This window comes from Chiloscyllium punctatum, chromosome 7 (genome assembly GCF_047496795.1).
Source record: "Chiloscyllium punctatum isolate Juve2018m chromosome 7, sChiPun1.3, whole genome shotgun sequence".
NCBI classification, from domain to species: domain Eukaryota; kingdom Metazoa; phylum Chordata; class Chondrichthyes; order Orectolobiformes; family Hemiscylliidae; genus Chiloscyllium; species Chiloscyllium punctatum.
In genome coordinates this window covers 103,040,587-103,056,275 of record NC_092745.1, presented here as the reverse complement: position 1 = coordinate 103,056,275, position 15,689 = coordinate 103,040,587, and the positions used below count along the sequence as shown (strand labels likewise).

Genomic DNA, 15,689 nt, shown 5'->3' with positions numbered 1-15,689 from the left:
GTGTATATGGACTTCAGCAAGGCTTTGATAAGATTCCTCATGATAGGCTCATTCAGAAGGTCAGGAGGAATGAGATACAGGGGAACTTACCTGTCTGGATACAGAATTGGCTGGCCAACAGAAGACAGTGAGTGGTAGTAGAAGGAAAATATTCTGCCTGGAAGTCTGTGGTGAGTAGTGTTCCACAGGGCTCTGTCCTTGGGCCTCTATTGTTTGTAATTTTTATTAATGACTTGGATGAGGAGATTGAAGGATGGGTCAGCAAGTTTGCAGACGACACAAAGGTTGGAGGTGTCGTTGACAGTATAGAGGGCTGTTGTAGGCTGCAGCGGGACATTGACAGGATGCAGAGATGGGCTAAGAGGTGGCAGATGGAGTTCAACCTGGATAAATGCAATGTGATGCATTTTGGAAGGTCAAATTTGAAAGCTGAGTACAGGATTAAGGATTCTTGGAAGTGTGGAGGAACAGAGGGATCTTGGTGTGCAGGTACATAGATCCCTTAAAATGGCCAACCAAGTGGACAGGGTTATTAAGAAAGCATATGGTGTTTTGGTTTTCATTAACAGGGGGATTGAGTTTAAGAGCCGTGAGATCTTGTTGCAGCTCTATAAAACTTTGGTTAGACCGCACTTGGAATACTGCATCCAGTTCTGGTCGTCCTATTATAGGAAAGATGTGGATGCTTTGGAGAGGGTTCAGAGGAGGTTTACCAGGATACTGCCTGGACTGGAGGGCTTATCTTATGAAGAGAGGTTGACTGAGCTCGGACTTTTTTCATTGGAGAAAAGGAGGAGGAGAGGGGACTTAATTGAGGTGTACAAGATAATGAGAGGCATAGATAGAATCGATAGCCAGAGACTATTTCCCAGGGCAGAAATGGCTAACATGAGGGGTCGTAGTTTTAAACTGGTTGGAGGAAAGTATAGAGGGGATGTCAGAAGTGGGTTCTTTACACAGAGAGTTGTGAGAGCATGGAATACGTTGCCAGCAGCAGTTGTGGAAGCAAGGTCACTGGGGACATTTAAGAGACTGCTGGACACAGAAATTTGAGGGTGCATTCATGAGGATCAGTGGTCGGCACTACATCGTGGGCTGAAGGGCCTGTTCTGTGCTGTACTGTTCTATGTTCTATGTCTATGTTCTATATTCATTAAAGGAAATATGTAGATGCTTTAGCGAGGGTGCAGAGGAGATTTACCAGGATGCTATCTGGATTGGAGGGCTTTCCTTATGAAGGGAGGTTGAGTGAGTTAGGGCTTTTCACACTGGAGAGAAGAAGGAAGAGAGGTGACTTGACAGAAGTGTGCACAAGGTAATGAGAGACATAGATAGAGTAAGTAGCCAGAGACTTTTCCCCAGGGCGAAAAGGCTGTCACATGGGGTCATAATTTTAAAGGGATTGGAGGAAGGTATAGGGGAAATGTCAGAAGTAGGTTCTTTATGCAGAGAGTGGTGGGTATGTGGAATGCACTGCCAGTGATGGAAGTAGAGTCAGAGACATTAGGGACATTTAAGTGACTGCTGGACAAGCACATGGACGGCAGTAAATTGAGGGGTGTGTAGGTTAGGTTGATCTTAGATTAAGTTAAATGGTTGGCACAACATTGTGGGCCAAAGAGCCTACAGCCCTGCCGAGTTCTCACCATCCCTCCACACCTCCCCCTCACTGAGGACAAATGATCAGTCCTCAGCAAAGGACTCACCTTCATCCCACTCCCTCCACGCATCAATGAATTTTATACAAACCGTGACGTCGAACAATTCTTCTGTCGCCTCCACCTCCGAGCTTACTTTAACAATCAGGATTCCCGCCCCTTTGCCCACCTCCAACACACTGCATCCACCTTGACACCCAACGCTGGCCTATTACCTGCCCTCGACCTCTTCATTTCCAACTGCCGCCGGGACGTTAACCACCTTAACCTGTCTACCCCCTCCCCCACTCCAACCTCTCACCCTCACAACGTGCAGCCCTCCAATCCCTCTGCTCCAATCCCAACCTCACCATCAAGCCAGCGGATAAAGGGGGCGCACTGGTAGTCTGGCGCACTGACCTCTACACCGCTGAAGCCAAATGCCAACTCGAGGACACCTCTTCTTACTGCCCCCTTGACCATGACCCCACCCCCCCATCACCAAACCATCATCTCCCAGACCATACAGAACCTCATCACCTCAGGAGATCTCCCACCCACAGCTTCCAACCTCATAGTCCGGGAACCTCGCACCGCCCGGTTCTACCTCCTTCCCAAGATCCACAAGCCTGACCACCCTGGCCGACCCATTGTCTCAGCATGCTCCTGCCCCACTGAACTCATCTCTACCTACCTCAATACTGTCCTATCCCCCCCTAGTCCAGGAACTCCCCACATACGTTCGAGACACCAACCACGCCCTCCACCTCCTCCAAGACTTCCGCTTCCCCGGCCCCCAACGCCTCATCTTCACCATGGATATCCAATCCCTCAACACCTCCATCCGCCATGACCAGGGCCTCCAAGCCCTCTGTTTTTTCCTCTCTAGACATCCCCAACAGTACCCTTCCAACGACACTCTCATTTTGGCCGAACTAGTCCTAACCTTAACAATTTCTCCTTTGAATCCTCCCACTTCCTCCAGACCAAAGGCGTAGCCATGGGCACACGTATGGGCCCCAGCTATGCCTGTCTCTTTGTTGGCTACATAGAACAGTTGATCTTCCGTAATTACACCGGCACCACTCCCCACCTCTTCCTCTGCTACATTGATGACTGCGTTGGCGCCACCTCGTGCTCCCATGAGGAGGTTGAGCAATTCATCAACTTCACCAACACATTCCACCCTGACCTTAAATTTACCTGGACCAACTCTGACACCTCCCTCCCCTTCCTGGACCTCTCCATCTCCATTAATGACGACCAACTTGACACTGACATTTTTTACAAACCCACCGACTCCCACAGCTACCTGGATTACACCTCTTCCCACCCTACCTCTTGCAAAAATGCCATCCCGTATTCCCAATTCCTCCGCCTCCGCCGTATCTGCTCCCAGGAGGACCCGTTCCACCACAGAACACACCAGATGGCCTCCTTCTTTAGAGACTGCAATTTCCCTTCCCACGTGGTTAAAGATGCCCTTCAACGCATCTCGTCCATATCCCACACCTCTGCCCTCAGACCCCACCCCTCCAACCGTAACAAGGACAGAACGCCCCTGGTGCTCACCTTCCACCCTACCAACTTTCGCATAAACCAAATCATCCGCCGACATTTCCGCCACCTCCAAAAAGACCCCACCACCACGGATATATTTCCGTCCCCACCCCTTTCCGCCTTCTGCAAACACCGTTCTCTCCGTGACTACCTGGTCAGGTCCACGCCCCCCTACAACCCACCCTCCCATCCTGGCACCTTCCCCTACCACCGCAGGAACTGTAAAACCTGCGCCCACATCTCCTCCCTCACCTCTATCCAAGGCCCTAAAGGAGCTTTCCACATCCATCAAAGTTTTACCTGCACATCCACTAATGTCATTTATTGTATCCATTGCTCCCGATGCGGTCTCCTCTACATTGGGGAGACTGGGCACCTCCTAGCAGAGCGCTTTAGGGAACATCTCTGGGACATGCGCACCAATCAACCACACCACCCCGTGGCCCAACATTTCAACGCCCCCTCCCACTCTTCCGAGGACATGGAGGTCCTGGGCCTCCTTCACCGCCACTCCCTCACCACCAGACGCCTGGAGGAAGAACGCCTCATCTTCTGCCTCGGAACACTTCAACCCCAGGGCATCAATGTAGACTTCAACAGTTTCCTCATTTCCCCTTCCCCCACCTCACCCTACTTCCAAACTTCCAGCTCAGCACTGTCCCCTTGACTTGTCCGGACTTGTCCGACCTGCCTATCTCCTTTTCCACCCATCCACTCCACCCTCTCCTCCTTGACCTATCACCTTCATCCCCTCCCCCACTCACCCATTGTACTCTATGCTACTCTCTCCCCACCCCCACCCTCCTCTCGCTTATCTCTCCACGCTTCAGGCTCTCTGCCTTTATTCCTGATGAAGGGCTTTTACCCAAAACGTCGCTTTCGCTGCTCCTTGGATGCTGCCTGAACTGCTGTGCTCTTCCAGCACCACTAATCCAGAATCTGGTTTCCAGCATCTGCAGTCATTGTTTTTACCTCCGTGCTGTACTGTTCTATTTTTATTTTTACATATAGATTTGGAGGAGAATGTGTCCTGATTAGTAAGTTCACAGGCAACACAAGACTGGAGGAGCTGTGAATAATGAGGATGATTGCCAGAGGATATGGCAGGATATGGATAGGCTGGAGATTTGGTGAAGAAATGGCAGATTGAGTTTAATCCAAATAAATGCAAGTTGATCTAATTTGGGAGATGTAATACAGGACAGAATTAGACAGTAAATGATAGAACCCTTAATAGAGTCATAGAGTCATACAGGATGGAATCAGGCCCTTCAGCACAGCTTGTCCATCCAAACCAGGTCTCCTAAACCGAACTAGTGGCATTTGCCGGCATTTGGCCCATGTCCCGCTAAACCCTTCCTATTCATGTACCGGTCCAAATGTTTTTTAAATGTTGTAATTGTACCTGCCTGTACCACTTCTTCTGCCAGTTTGTTCCATGTGTGCACCACCCTGTGTGTGAAAATGTTGCCGCTCAGGTCCCTTTTAAATCTTTCCCCTCTCACCTTAAATTATGCCTTCTATCTTTGGCTTCTCTTGTCCAGGGAAAAGATGTGGGCTATTCACCAAATATTCGTGGCCCTCATGATTTGATAAACCTGTGTAAGATCACCTCTCAGCCTCCTACAGTCCAAGGAAAAAACACTCCCAGCCTTTTCAGCCTCTCCTTTTAACTCAAATCCTCCAGTTTCAGTAACATCCTTGTCAACCTTTTTTGCACCCTTTCCAGTTTAATAATATCCTTCCTATTGCAGGGTGACACGAGTTGTATCAAATGTGTCTTGGATAGCCATTACATGACGTCCCAACTCCTGTACTCAGTGCTCTGACCAAACATGCCAAATGCTTCTTTACCACCTTGTCTACCTGTGACACCACTTTCAAGGAACTATGTACCTGCACCCTGAGGTTTCTTTGTTCAACAACATTCCCCAGGGCCCTACTATTAACTGGTTTGTTATACCAAAATGCAACACTTCACATTTATCTAATTTAAACTCCATCTGCCATTTCTTAGCCCCCTGGCCCAGTTGATCAGGATCCCGTTGTACTCTTAGATAACCTTCTTCACTGTTTACTCTACCATCAATTTTAATGTAATCTGTGACTTACTAACCATGCCTCCTACATTCTGTCAAAATCATTCTTTAAAATGAGGAACAACAATGAAACCAGTACTGATCCTTGTGGCACAATGCTGGTCACCCAACTCCTGTCTGAACAACAACTCCCTCTCACCACCCTTTGGCTACTACTTTCAAGCCAATTTTGTATCCAGTTGGCTAGCTCTCCCTGGATTCTGTGTGACCTAACCTTGCTCACCAGTCTACCAGGCAGAACCTTGTTAAAAGCCTTGCTAAAGCCCATATGGACAACATCTACTGCTCTGTCTTCATCTATCTTTTGGTCACTGCTTCATAAAACTCAATCAAGTTTGTGAGACATGATTTCCCACACAGAAAGCCATGCTGACTATCCCTAATCAGTCTTTGTCTCTCCAAATTCATGTAGACCCCTGTGACCAGTGGAGTGCTACAAGGATCGGTGCTGGGCCCTCTACTTTTTGTCATTTACATAAATGATTTGGATGCGAGCATAAGAGGTACAGTTAGTAAGTTTGCAGATGACACCAAAATTGGAGGTGTAGTGGATAGCGAAGAGGGTTACCTCAGATTACAACAGGATCTTGACCAGATGGGCCAATGTGCTGAGAAGTGGCAGATGGAATTTAATTCAGATAAATGCGAGGTGCTGCATTTTGGGAAAGCAAATCTTAGCAGGACTTATTCACTTAATGGTAAGGTCCTAGGGAGTGTTGCTGAACAAAGAGACCTTGGAGTGCAGGTTCATAGCTCCTTGAAAGTGGAGTCGCAGTTAGATAGGATAGTGAAGAAGGCATTTGGTCTGCTTTCCTTTATTGGTCAGAGTATTGAGTACAGGAGTTGGGAGGTCAAGTTGCGGCTGTACAGGACATTGGTTAGGCCACTGATGGAATATTGCGTGCAATTCTGGTCTCCTTTCTATCGGAAAGATGTTGTGAAACTTTAAAGGGTTCAGAAAAGATTGACAAGGATGTTGACAGGGTTGGAGGATCTGAGCGACAGCGAGAGGCTGAACAGGCTGGGGCTGTTTTCCCTGGAGCGTCAGAGACTGAGGGGTGACCTAATAGAGGTTTACAAAATTATGAGGGGCATGGATAGGATAAATAGACAAAGTCTTTTCCCTGGGGTTGGGGAGTCCAGAACTAGAGGGCATAGGTTTAGGGTGAGAGGGGAAAGATATAAAAGTGTCCTAACGGGCAACTTTTTCTCTCAGAGGGTAGTAAATGTATGGAATGAGCTGCCAGAGGATATGGTGGAGGCTGGTACAATTGCAACATTTAAGAGGCATTTGGATGGGTATATGAATAGGAAGGGTTTGGAGGGATATGGGCCGGGTACTGGCAGGTGGGACTAGATTGGGTTGGGATATCTGGTCGGCATAGACAGGTTGGACTGAAAGGTCTGTTTCCATGCTGTGCATCTCTATGGCTCTATGACTCTATGACTCAGATCCTGCTCCAACAGCTAACCTACCACTGACATCAGGCTCACTGGTCTCTATTTCCCTGGCTTTTCCTTGCAGCCTTTCTTAAATAATGGCACACCATTGGCCACCCTCCATTCTTCCAGCATCTCACCTGTGGCTGTTAATGATACAAACATCACTGCTACGGGCCCCACAATTTCTTCCTGAGCTTCCCACAATATACTGGGATACATATGATCAAATCCCAGAGATTTATCCACCTTTGCAAATATGAAGATCTCCAGCACCTGTTCTGTAATGTAGACTGTTTTTGAGACACCACTATTTATTTCCCTAAGATCTCTAGCTTCCATGTCTTTCTTCACTGTAAATATGCAAAATATTCCTTTTGGATCTCGCCCATCTTCTGTGGTTCCGTATGTAGACAGCTTCATTGATCTTTAAGGGGTCCTACTCTTTTAAACAAAAAGATATGAGCAGAAAAATCAAGACTCCCCCAACACCATCCAAACAGACACTCCTGGGATCGGGACAGCACTGGGTAAAATACTCTATATTTAAACAGAAAGAAAAGTTTCCTTGACTCTTGAAACAAAAATAAAGTCCCTTTGACTCTAGAAGATCAAAATCAATAAACAAATGCAAAGAAAATGGCTTTCCCCTGATTCAGTCCCATCAACCACTTTGGCTTAGGGACAACAAGGGTTTGAAAAGTAAACTAAACCTTCCCTGACTTGTTCAAAATCAAAGGAAACTAAAAGAAACTAAAAGAAAATGCCCTCTTGTCTATCTCAGTCAAACACTTCTACGACAGGGACAACAAGAGTCTAAAATTCAGAGAAAAGTTCCTCGATTCATTTCAACCAAGAATAAAATGCCCCTCACCCTGACCCCATCAAGCACATCTGGGACAAGGACAGTATGGAGATGAAATAAAAGCCCCCTTGACTCTTTTGGGCAGTCCAAAATCAATTTGAAAGAAAAATGAAACAGCCCTTTCCCAGGCAGAAAACCGAGAACAATGCAAGCTTAAAAAGTCGAATGGAAACTTACACTACTAACTCAAATATCACTGTTTGAGAAACGATGCACTCCAGCCCATCGGCTATGAAAGGCTACACTGTACTGGTGATCACTGCGTGCTCCTGCTCTCGGGACACTTGACTGTGGATGTAAGTGTGAAAGAGGGGCAGTAAGTCAGAACTAACAAGCCCCTTCTCGGCTCACTGCCTGCACCTGTCAATGGCCATCTTGGCCAGCTCAGGAGCAAAGTCACGAGAAGGTCCACAGACCTGTCAGCCCCTCCACACCGGATGACCAAAGAAGAGGATCGTGGGGCTGAAGTGCAACCAAATGTTTAGCAGCAGCCCTGTCAAAAAACCAATAAGTTTAACAAATGAGCACACTTCACATAAATGTGAGAGAACCATGTCTTCCACGCCACAGAACGTACACATGGTCTGGTGCCCAGTAAGTATGTTGCATGGGACTGATGCACACAGCACTCTCCACTCCACATACCTGACGTAAGGGTGAGGACTACTTTTTAAAGGGGCCTCTACAGGGGATCTTCACCGCTGGAGGGCAAAACATCACATCAAAGTGTGTCCAGGGAGAGGGCAAAGGCGTAGCAATGGAGAGTGCAAAGCATCAACCAATACAGATAGCACCTCTGTGCCATTCGAAAGGATATCCCTGAAATGGCTCACATTGTGGGGAAGGGTCCGTAGTGTGGGACCAACATCGAGTTCTGGGATAGACAGGGATCAGCTTGTCTGGGTGTCCACCACACGCCTCAAGTGCACGTGAGGTATTGGGGCTGAGTGCCTTGACCGTCAGGCTTTGGATGACTCGGGTGGTGGATAGACACCCTCTCAGCCAACTGTGCTGGCGTCAACCAGCCCGCTCCTCTGCTAAAGGCCCCTATTCTCTCCATAGTTACTCTTTGTCCTTAATATACATCTAATCTCTGAGAATTCTCCTTAATCTTATCTGCCAAAGTTATCTCATGTCCCTTTTTGTCCTGATTTTGCTCAAGTGTTTTCCTACGCCCCCAGTACTCAAGGGATTCATTTGATCTTGGCTATCTATACCTGACATACGCCTCCTTCTTTTTCTTGGCCAGATGCTCAATATCTCCTGCCAGCCTTTCCCTTTACACTAACAAGTCTGAACTCTCTTTAAATTGCTTTTGAAAGCCTCCCACTTGCCAGACATCGACATGCACAAAGATCTAAGTGTACGGATCCACAGTTCCCTGAAAATGGCCATAAAAGTGGAAACGGTAATCAAGAAGGCATGAGACATACTTGCCCTCATCAGTCAGGATACAGAGCATAAAATGAGCAAAATTATGTTGCAACTGTATAGAACTTTAGTTAGGCTACATTTGGAATATCGCATATAGTTCCGGTCGGGATCTACTAGCAGTATAGAATCTTTGAAACACAGGATCCCCTCAGCACAGAAAGAGGCCATTCAGCCTGTTGGATCAGCACCAACTTAGGAACATCCCAGCCAGAACTAGCTTCCTACCCTGTCCCTGTAACCCTGTAATTACTATGGCTAATCCACCTAGCCAGTACATCCCTAGACAGTACAGACAATTCAGCATGGCCATCCCACCTAACCTGCACATCTTTAGGCTGTGGAAGGAAACCAGATACTGGATTAGTGGTGCTGGAAAAGCACAGCAGTTCAGGCAGCATCCGAGGAGCAGTAAAATCAATGTTTCGGGCAAAAATGCCTAATGAAGGGCTTTTGCCCGAAACGTCGATTTTACTGCTCCTCGGATGCTGCCTGAACTGCTGTGCTTTTCCAGCACCACCAATCCAGAATCTGGTTTCCAGCATCTGCAGTCATTGTTTTTACCTTGTGGAATGAAGCCAGACCATCCAGAGGAAACCCATGCAGACACAGGGAGGATGTGCAAACTCCACACAGACAGTTACCAAAGGCCAGGTCCCTGGCGCAGTGAGGCAGCAGTGCTAATCACTGATTCACCATACTGCCCTAAGCTTTGAAGCCCCAAGATATGGAGCTTTGGAGAGGGTACAGAAACAATTTACCAGGTTTGGTTTGGACGGTATTAGCTATGGATGAGAGATTGGACAAAACTTGGTTTGATTTCACTTGAATGTCAAAGGATAAGGGGCAACTTGACAGAAGTTTATAAAATTATGATGGATTGAATGGATAGACAGCATTTTTTTTCCCAGGGTGGAAATGTCAATTACTAGGAGACAAAGGTTTAAGGTGAAAGGGTTCAATTTAAAGGAGATGTAAGGGGCAACTTTTCTTTTACACAGAAATTGGAAAGTCCCTAGAATACGCTACCAGTGGAGGTGGTGGAGGTGGATACAATAGCAATGTTCAAGAGGCATCTTAACAGATATATGAATACGCAGGGAGTAGAAGGATATGAACCACACGGAGGCAAAAGGTTTTTATTTTAAAAGGCATCAGGTGTCAGTGTAGTCCTGGTGGGTTGAAGGGCCTGTTCCTCTGTTGTACGTTCTTTGACACAACCAACTAGCATCTCTAACTTGGCAGAACAGCTAAAATCAGTACCTAATTGTTTGCCCATTCTCTACTGCAATAAATTATTTCTTAATTGTTGAAAAATTGATATTGACAAGAATTAAATTCTCTTCCAGGAAAGAAGATTGGCACCTGGTTACTACAATGTGGACACAGGAGACTTCAGTCACAGCGAGGTTTCCCGTAAAGCAGCAGGTCCTGGGTGGGAAAGAGCGTATGAAGTAGAAAGGTTTGCTCAGACACCACAGTTATTCTATAAAGAACAAAAGCTAAAAAAGAAGTTCTTGGTAAGTAATGTTTTCACAGACTATTTTATTTATGTTGTTCTCATCCCAGCTAATGTTACTACTGGACAAGTCAGATGCAACACTGAAATCAGGTTTGATAGATCATATATTTTTGTTTCTTTTTGGTAATGTGGTCTTTGACTGAAACATAAAGCATGAAATTCCAAAGATTTGGTTTCAATAATAAAACAGAAGTTTATTACACAAAAGGAACAAGATAAAGTAAAATAAACCAAGCTATTTACATTTAACATAATTTAAAAGGCTTCAAAACATGGTAAAAAACAATATCCCAACAGTAATCCTTTACAGTATTCAAACACACAAGAGAATTCTCTTCTCTATCACATCCATTTGTATGACTGAGCTGTTGCTTTTGATTCTCAGTTTCAAGAGTTCAATAGCCTACTTCCTATTTAGTCACAACTGAACTTTAACTTTCTCAGCTTTGAATAACTCCTTCAGGGTTTGAACCAAACGTGTTAGCTCTGTAACTTTCAAACTAAACTGTTACTGCTGAGGTAACCTATTACAGGTACACAATCCTTTATCCGACATCCTTGGGGCCAGTTGTTTTTTTCAGAATTTGGAATTCTTTGGATTTCAGAATAAATAACATTTTCCCAGTGAAGTTTTAAAAATTACCTAACAGCAGATGCTCATGTGAATAGTATGAGCGCTGAGACTCAATTGACGCCTGCCCGTGCTGGGTCACGCAACCATATCTCATCTGAGTAAGATGATTTGAGTGGGCGTGGAGTTGGGTCACCTGTTCACATGCCAAAATGATGCTCCATAAAAATATTTTGTGTAACGGAGCTTTTTGGATAAAGGATTGTGTACCTGTACTAACATTTCTAAACTAACTCCTTTTTCCAGGAGAATTCTTTCCATTAACTTCAACCATGGCATCTGTGAAAAGAAACCAAAAGCTTTTCCAAGCAAAATAAGTCAATCTTTGATCCTTCTAATAGATGGAAGCTTAATGCATGGCAAAATTTACTCTGTACAGCCTCTTAATGCAAACTAATTTCCATTAGCACTCCAGGAACTCTGTCTCTCATTTTGTTTCCAAAAAGCAGAACTACTGACAGGTTAATCATTAAATCACCTTATAAACAGTGTTAAAACCCACATGCCACTAGTTCAATATTCAAACTACAAAATAAATAATGCTACTATATATATAAATTACTCACCTTACATCATAACATTTCCTTATTCTCTTTGAAATGGACAAATCTTTTAAGTTAAGACCTTTGTTCATTATCAGTACATATATACCAAAACCCAAATTATAGTCTACCTCTTTAAATGTATCTGGGTGCTTTTTTTGAAGTCTAATTATTTCCTTGTTTCTAATTTAAAACATAAGTTTTAAACACAAGTCCTGTTGTTATAAAAGCATGTTTAAACAGTAAGTTAGAGTATTAGATTATGACTGATACTTAGTACAATGCAATGAGTCCTGAGTTGAAAAATGTGTTGCAGGAAAAGCACAGCTGGTCAGCTATGCTTCATTTTAGCATAAGCCCTTCAGTCCTTCTGCTTGAAATGTTGATTCTCCTGTTCCTCGGATGCTGCCTGACCCGCTGTATTTTTCCAGCACCACACTTTTCAACTCTGATTTCCAGCATCTGCAGTCCTCACTTTCTCCTTACAAAATCTGAGTGCCTGGTTTATGCTTTTAACCAGAGGGTGCAAAGTTATGCGAGCAAACAGAATAATTTCTGACCTGTTGCAATGCACTTTCTTACAGTTCCTGTACAGATTGTTAAGTGTTGACTGGGAAATTAATTTCTCTTTAAACATGTGAAATCATAGAAACAAACACAGAATACTGGAAAACTCAACAGGTCTGGCAGCATCTGCAGAGAGAGAAAAACATAGATTAAGATTTCCAGCAGCTGCAGCATATTTATTTTAAATAAAGAATCATCAAACTGAACTTCACATTTTAGATTTTTACTAAAGTCATCATCAGCTAAAAGTGACACACTAAGCAACAGGAAAAAGTGTTCATCATTAACTACTTAATATGAACAGAACACAATTCCACTTCTATACGTTACTCCAGACTTTCAGCAGAAATGTATAGTCTTTTGTTTAAAAATCCCAAGTTCCTCCCAGTTGTAACTGGACCTGTTCTTCCTGCCCCACAAGTATGAATTTTGCACTGTCCTTTTAAACTCCCTTTCATCCCATCTTCAGAGCATAATTTAATGGACTTCCACTGGCAAAGTACCCTCTGGTGAATCTAGTTTTTAACTGTCCACAATCTTTGTTTCCTTGAATAGGGTTCAGTCCTCAAAGAACTCCACATGATTAATCACTTCTCACTGCCCCAGAAAGACCTTTCCCGACCCGGCTATAATATTTTCCAACATCTTCCATTGGGCAGAGGATACAAAAACTTAAACAAATGGACCAACAGATTCAAGATTAGCTTCTTCCCTATTGTTATTAGATTTCTGAATGGACTTTGCAAATTTCAAATTTAATGTTGACCGAGCTCTCTGTGCACCTTTTCTGCAGCCATAACATTGTATGCTTTGCTCTGTTCTATTACCCTAATGCACTTTGTATGCCTATATTGTGTGCAAAACAAAACTTTTCTCTGTACTTAGGCACATGTGACAATAACAAATCAAATCAAAACAAACCAAATTAGCTCTTTTTCTCCATCTGAAGATAATTTAAACCATAATCATCTTATACAGTGCAACATCATAACAATTAGAGAGACCTGGCTAAGACATAAAGAGTCTGGCGTGAACGTTGAATCTTTTATACTTCACAAAAGAATTACAAGCTAAAAGCAAATATGGCTTGTTCATTATCAGCAAAACTTTGCACCAATTAATATAATAGTATGGTTTTAAATCAAAATTAGGACAGCTAACTTGGGTTCCATTCAGGAACTAAAAAAAATAGAATTCAAGAGAAATACTACATTTCCCAGCAAAAATGTTTAATGTCAGAATCTTTGAAGGTCAGTACAGGGAGTCGGGTGAGCTGGTGAGGAGACGAGTGGAGTTATGGCCAAGGTTTTTAACCTCTCCTCTGCCTACACATTCCTAATTTCAGCCATCAGAGAGACATTGGTAAGGTGACCAAATGTCCCTGTTCTGCCTAAATACTCCTCATTTTTCATTTAATATCCCTCTGCCTAACATTTCCAAAATCCAAATCTCCTAATTTTCATTTTTCCTTCTTTTAGGATGTAGAAACTGGCCCTTGTTGGAAGGAGCCTGTGTGAAATGCTATACTTCTTATTTTAAACAAGTATCACAGCAAACTGCATTACGTTAAAATGACCTCTCCCCCTTTCTATCTCCAAAGAAACTGCCATATTTTTGCCACCAATAGCCCTCCATTGTTGGTTGTACCTTTTAAACCATCTACAGAATAGAACGCTAATTCTGGCTGGATATAGTCTGGGAATTGACATCACATGGCCTTCAATCTTCTATTGCCCCTCCCCCAGATTCCTGGCATTGGTTGATCATCATGTCAGTCATCATAGAGACCCGGTTTCTCAACGTTTTTTACTGGGTGCCTGTTTTGACTTCTGAAAATCTGGTCACTCCAGAAATCAAATCCTTCTTGGCATTCCCCTGACTTCCCCCTCCTAATGCATCCCACCCCCATGTGGAGGGCTATTTGCATTTGGTCAAATATGGCATCCTAATTCATATCTCTTAGAATGTTTAAAATCACACAACACCAAGTTATAATCCAACAGGTTTATTTGGCAGCACGAGTTTTCAAAGCACTGCTTCATCGTCAGGTGCTTCCTGCAAATCTTAGAATGTAGGATCTTAGCATTGCAAAAGATTAAAATGGTGTCTGATGTCCTTGTTCCTCTGAGATTAGTTCAATCCTCCTAATGATGTAAGTTTCCATGTTAAGTAAGCTTAGGCAACTTCAAATCTTATGTCCCCAAAATTAATTTTATGCAACTCAAAATAGGATTGCAAAATGTCATAATATTTCACTTTCTTTTCAGAGAGTTAATTTTTTTAGTCTCCTTTATTGAATTTCCTGGGGACTGTAAATTGTGCTAATCTTGTAGTAAAATAGGAAGTGAAATGGAAATATTTGCTATATCTTTATTGGTGGTGTTACATAAGCTAGACAGTATATATATTTTCACATATTTTTTACCTTATGAGGACATGGCTGGCTTTCAATCAATGCTTTCTGGTTCAATGAGATTTTCTCAGATTCGGAAAAACAATGAGATTTGCTAACACATCATAATCGAGGCAGGGATTTTACCATGCAATAGAAATCCAGGCCATCCATGGCACTGGATGCAAAATAATTGGAACAAATATTCTATTCTTTAGAACAGATAAAACTCACTTCACTAAAAACAATTTTGAAATCTGAGAATTTGGTTTAAATTCTGCTGAACATGATATTTATATGAAATTTTGTTTAGACTCTGTGCAATTTGTAAATAAGAAAAGGAAAACCTAGCAGTCAAAATTGAGGGGAAAAAAAAATTGTTTTTTTTTAACTGCAGGAAACAAACCTTGGCCCAGGCAAATATGAGATCCCACATTTCCTTGACTTATTACAAAAGAAGAATCCTGGAAGCAGAGGCATTTGTGACACTAATGAGGAGCGCTTTAAACAGCAGAAAGATGTAAGGGTTTAAATTATTGCCTTTTTAGACAACTTCTGATGCACATTTCTGTAATAAGCAGATAACAAGGTAATGTACAAAAATAAAAATGCACATTTTCAGTGAATTCAAAGGCAACATTTCTGCCTTTGTATATTGACATTAAAATAAAATAAAAATAAAATACAGAATCAAATCCATGTTACTTATATAAAGATTTATAGAAAGTTTACAGAAAGTTTTTAGAAAGAGTTTATAGGTCTACATTTATTGCATGACTGTTCATATCTACCTCAATATGCCAACAATTTTGACTATTATTCTGCTAGTCTGCTCTGCTGGTTGACCATAACAGCTTTGAATCTGAAAATACCAGCAGAGTGCAGAATGCCAAAAAGTTAACCTTACACTCTTTGATACTAATAAGTATATATTTGTTAGCAATATTGTGCAGAATTGTTTGTTGCTGAACTCATAAACTTTAGAACTCAAGAACGGTGTTAA

The 15,689-nt window shown here is 43.1% G+C and overlaps 1 protein-coding gene across 1 annotated transcript in view; it reads left to right on the top strand.

Annotated features, from left to right (window-relative positions):
* The window catches only part of LOC140479479 (ciliary microtubule-associated protein 2-like), a 38,229-nt gene that overhangs the window by 13,267 nt on the left and 9,273 nt on the right, over positions 1 to 15,689 (top strand). Inside the window, exons 3-4 of the mRNA XM_072573313.1 lie at positions 10,382 to 10,552; positions 15,084 to 15,206. Coding sequence (XP_072429414.1) covers positions 10,382 to 10,552; positions 15,084 to 15,206 — 294 coding nt within the window. The remainder of the gene's footprint in view (positions 1 to 10,381; positions 10,553 to 15,083; positions 15,207 to 15,689) is intronic.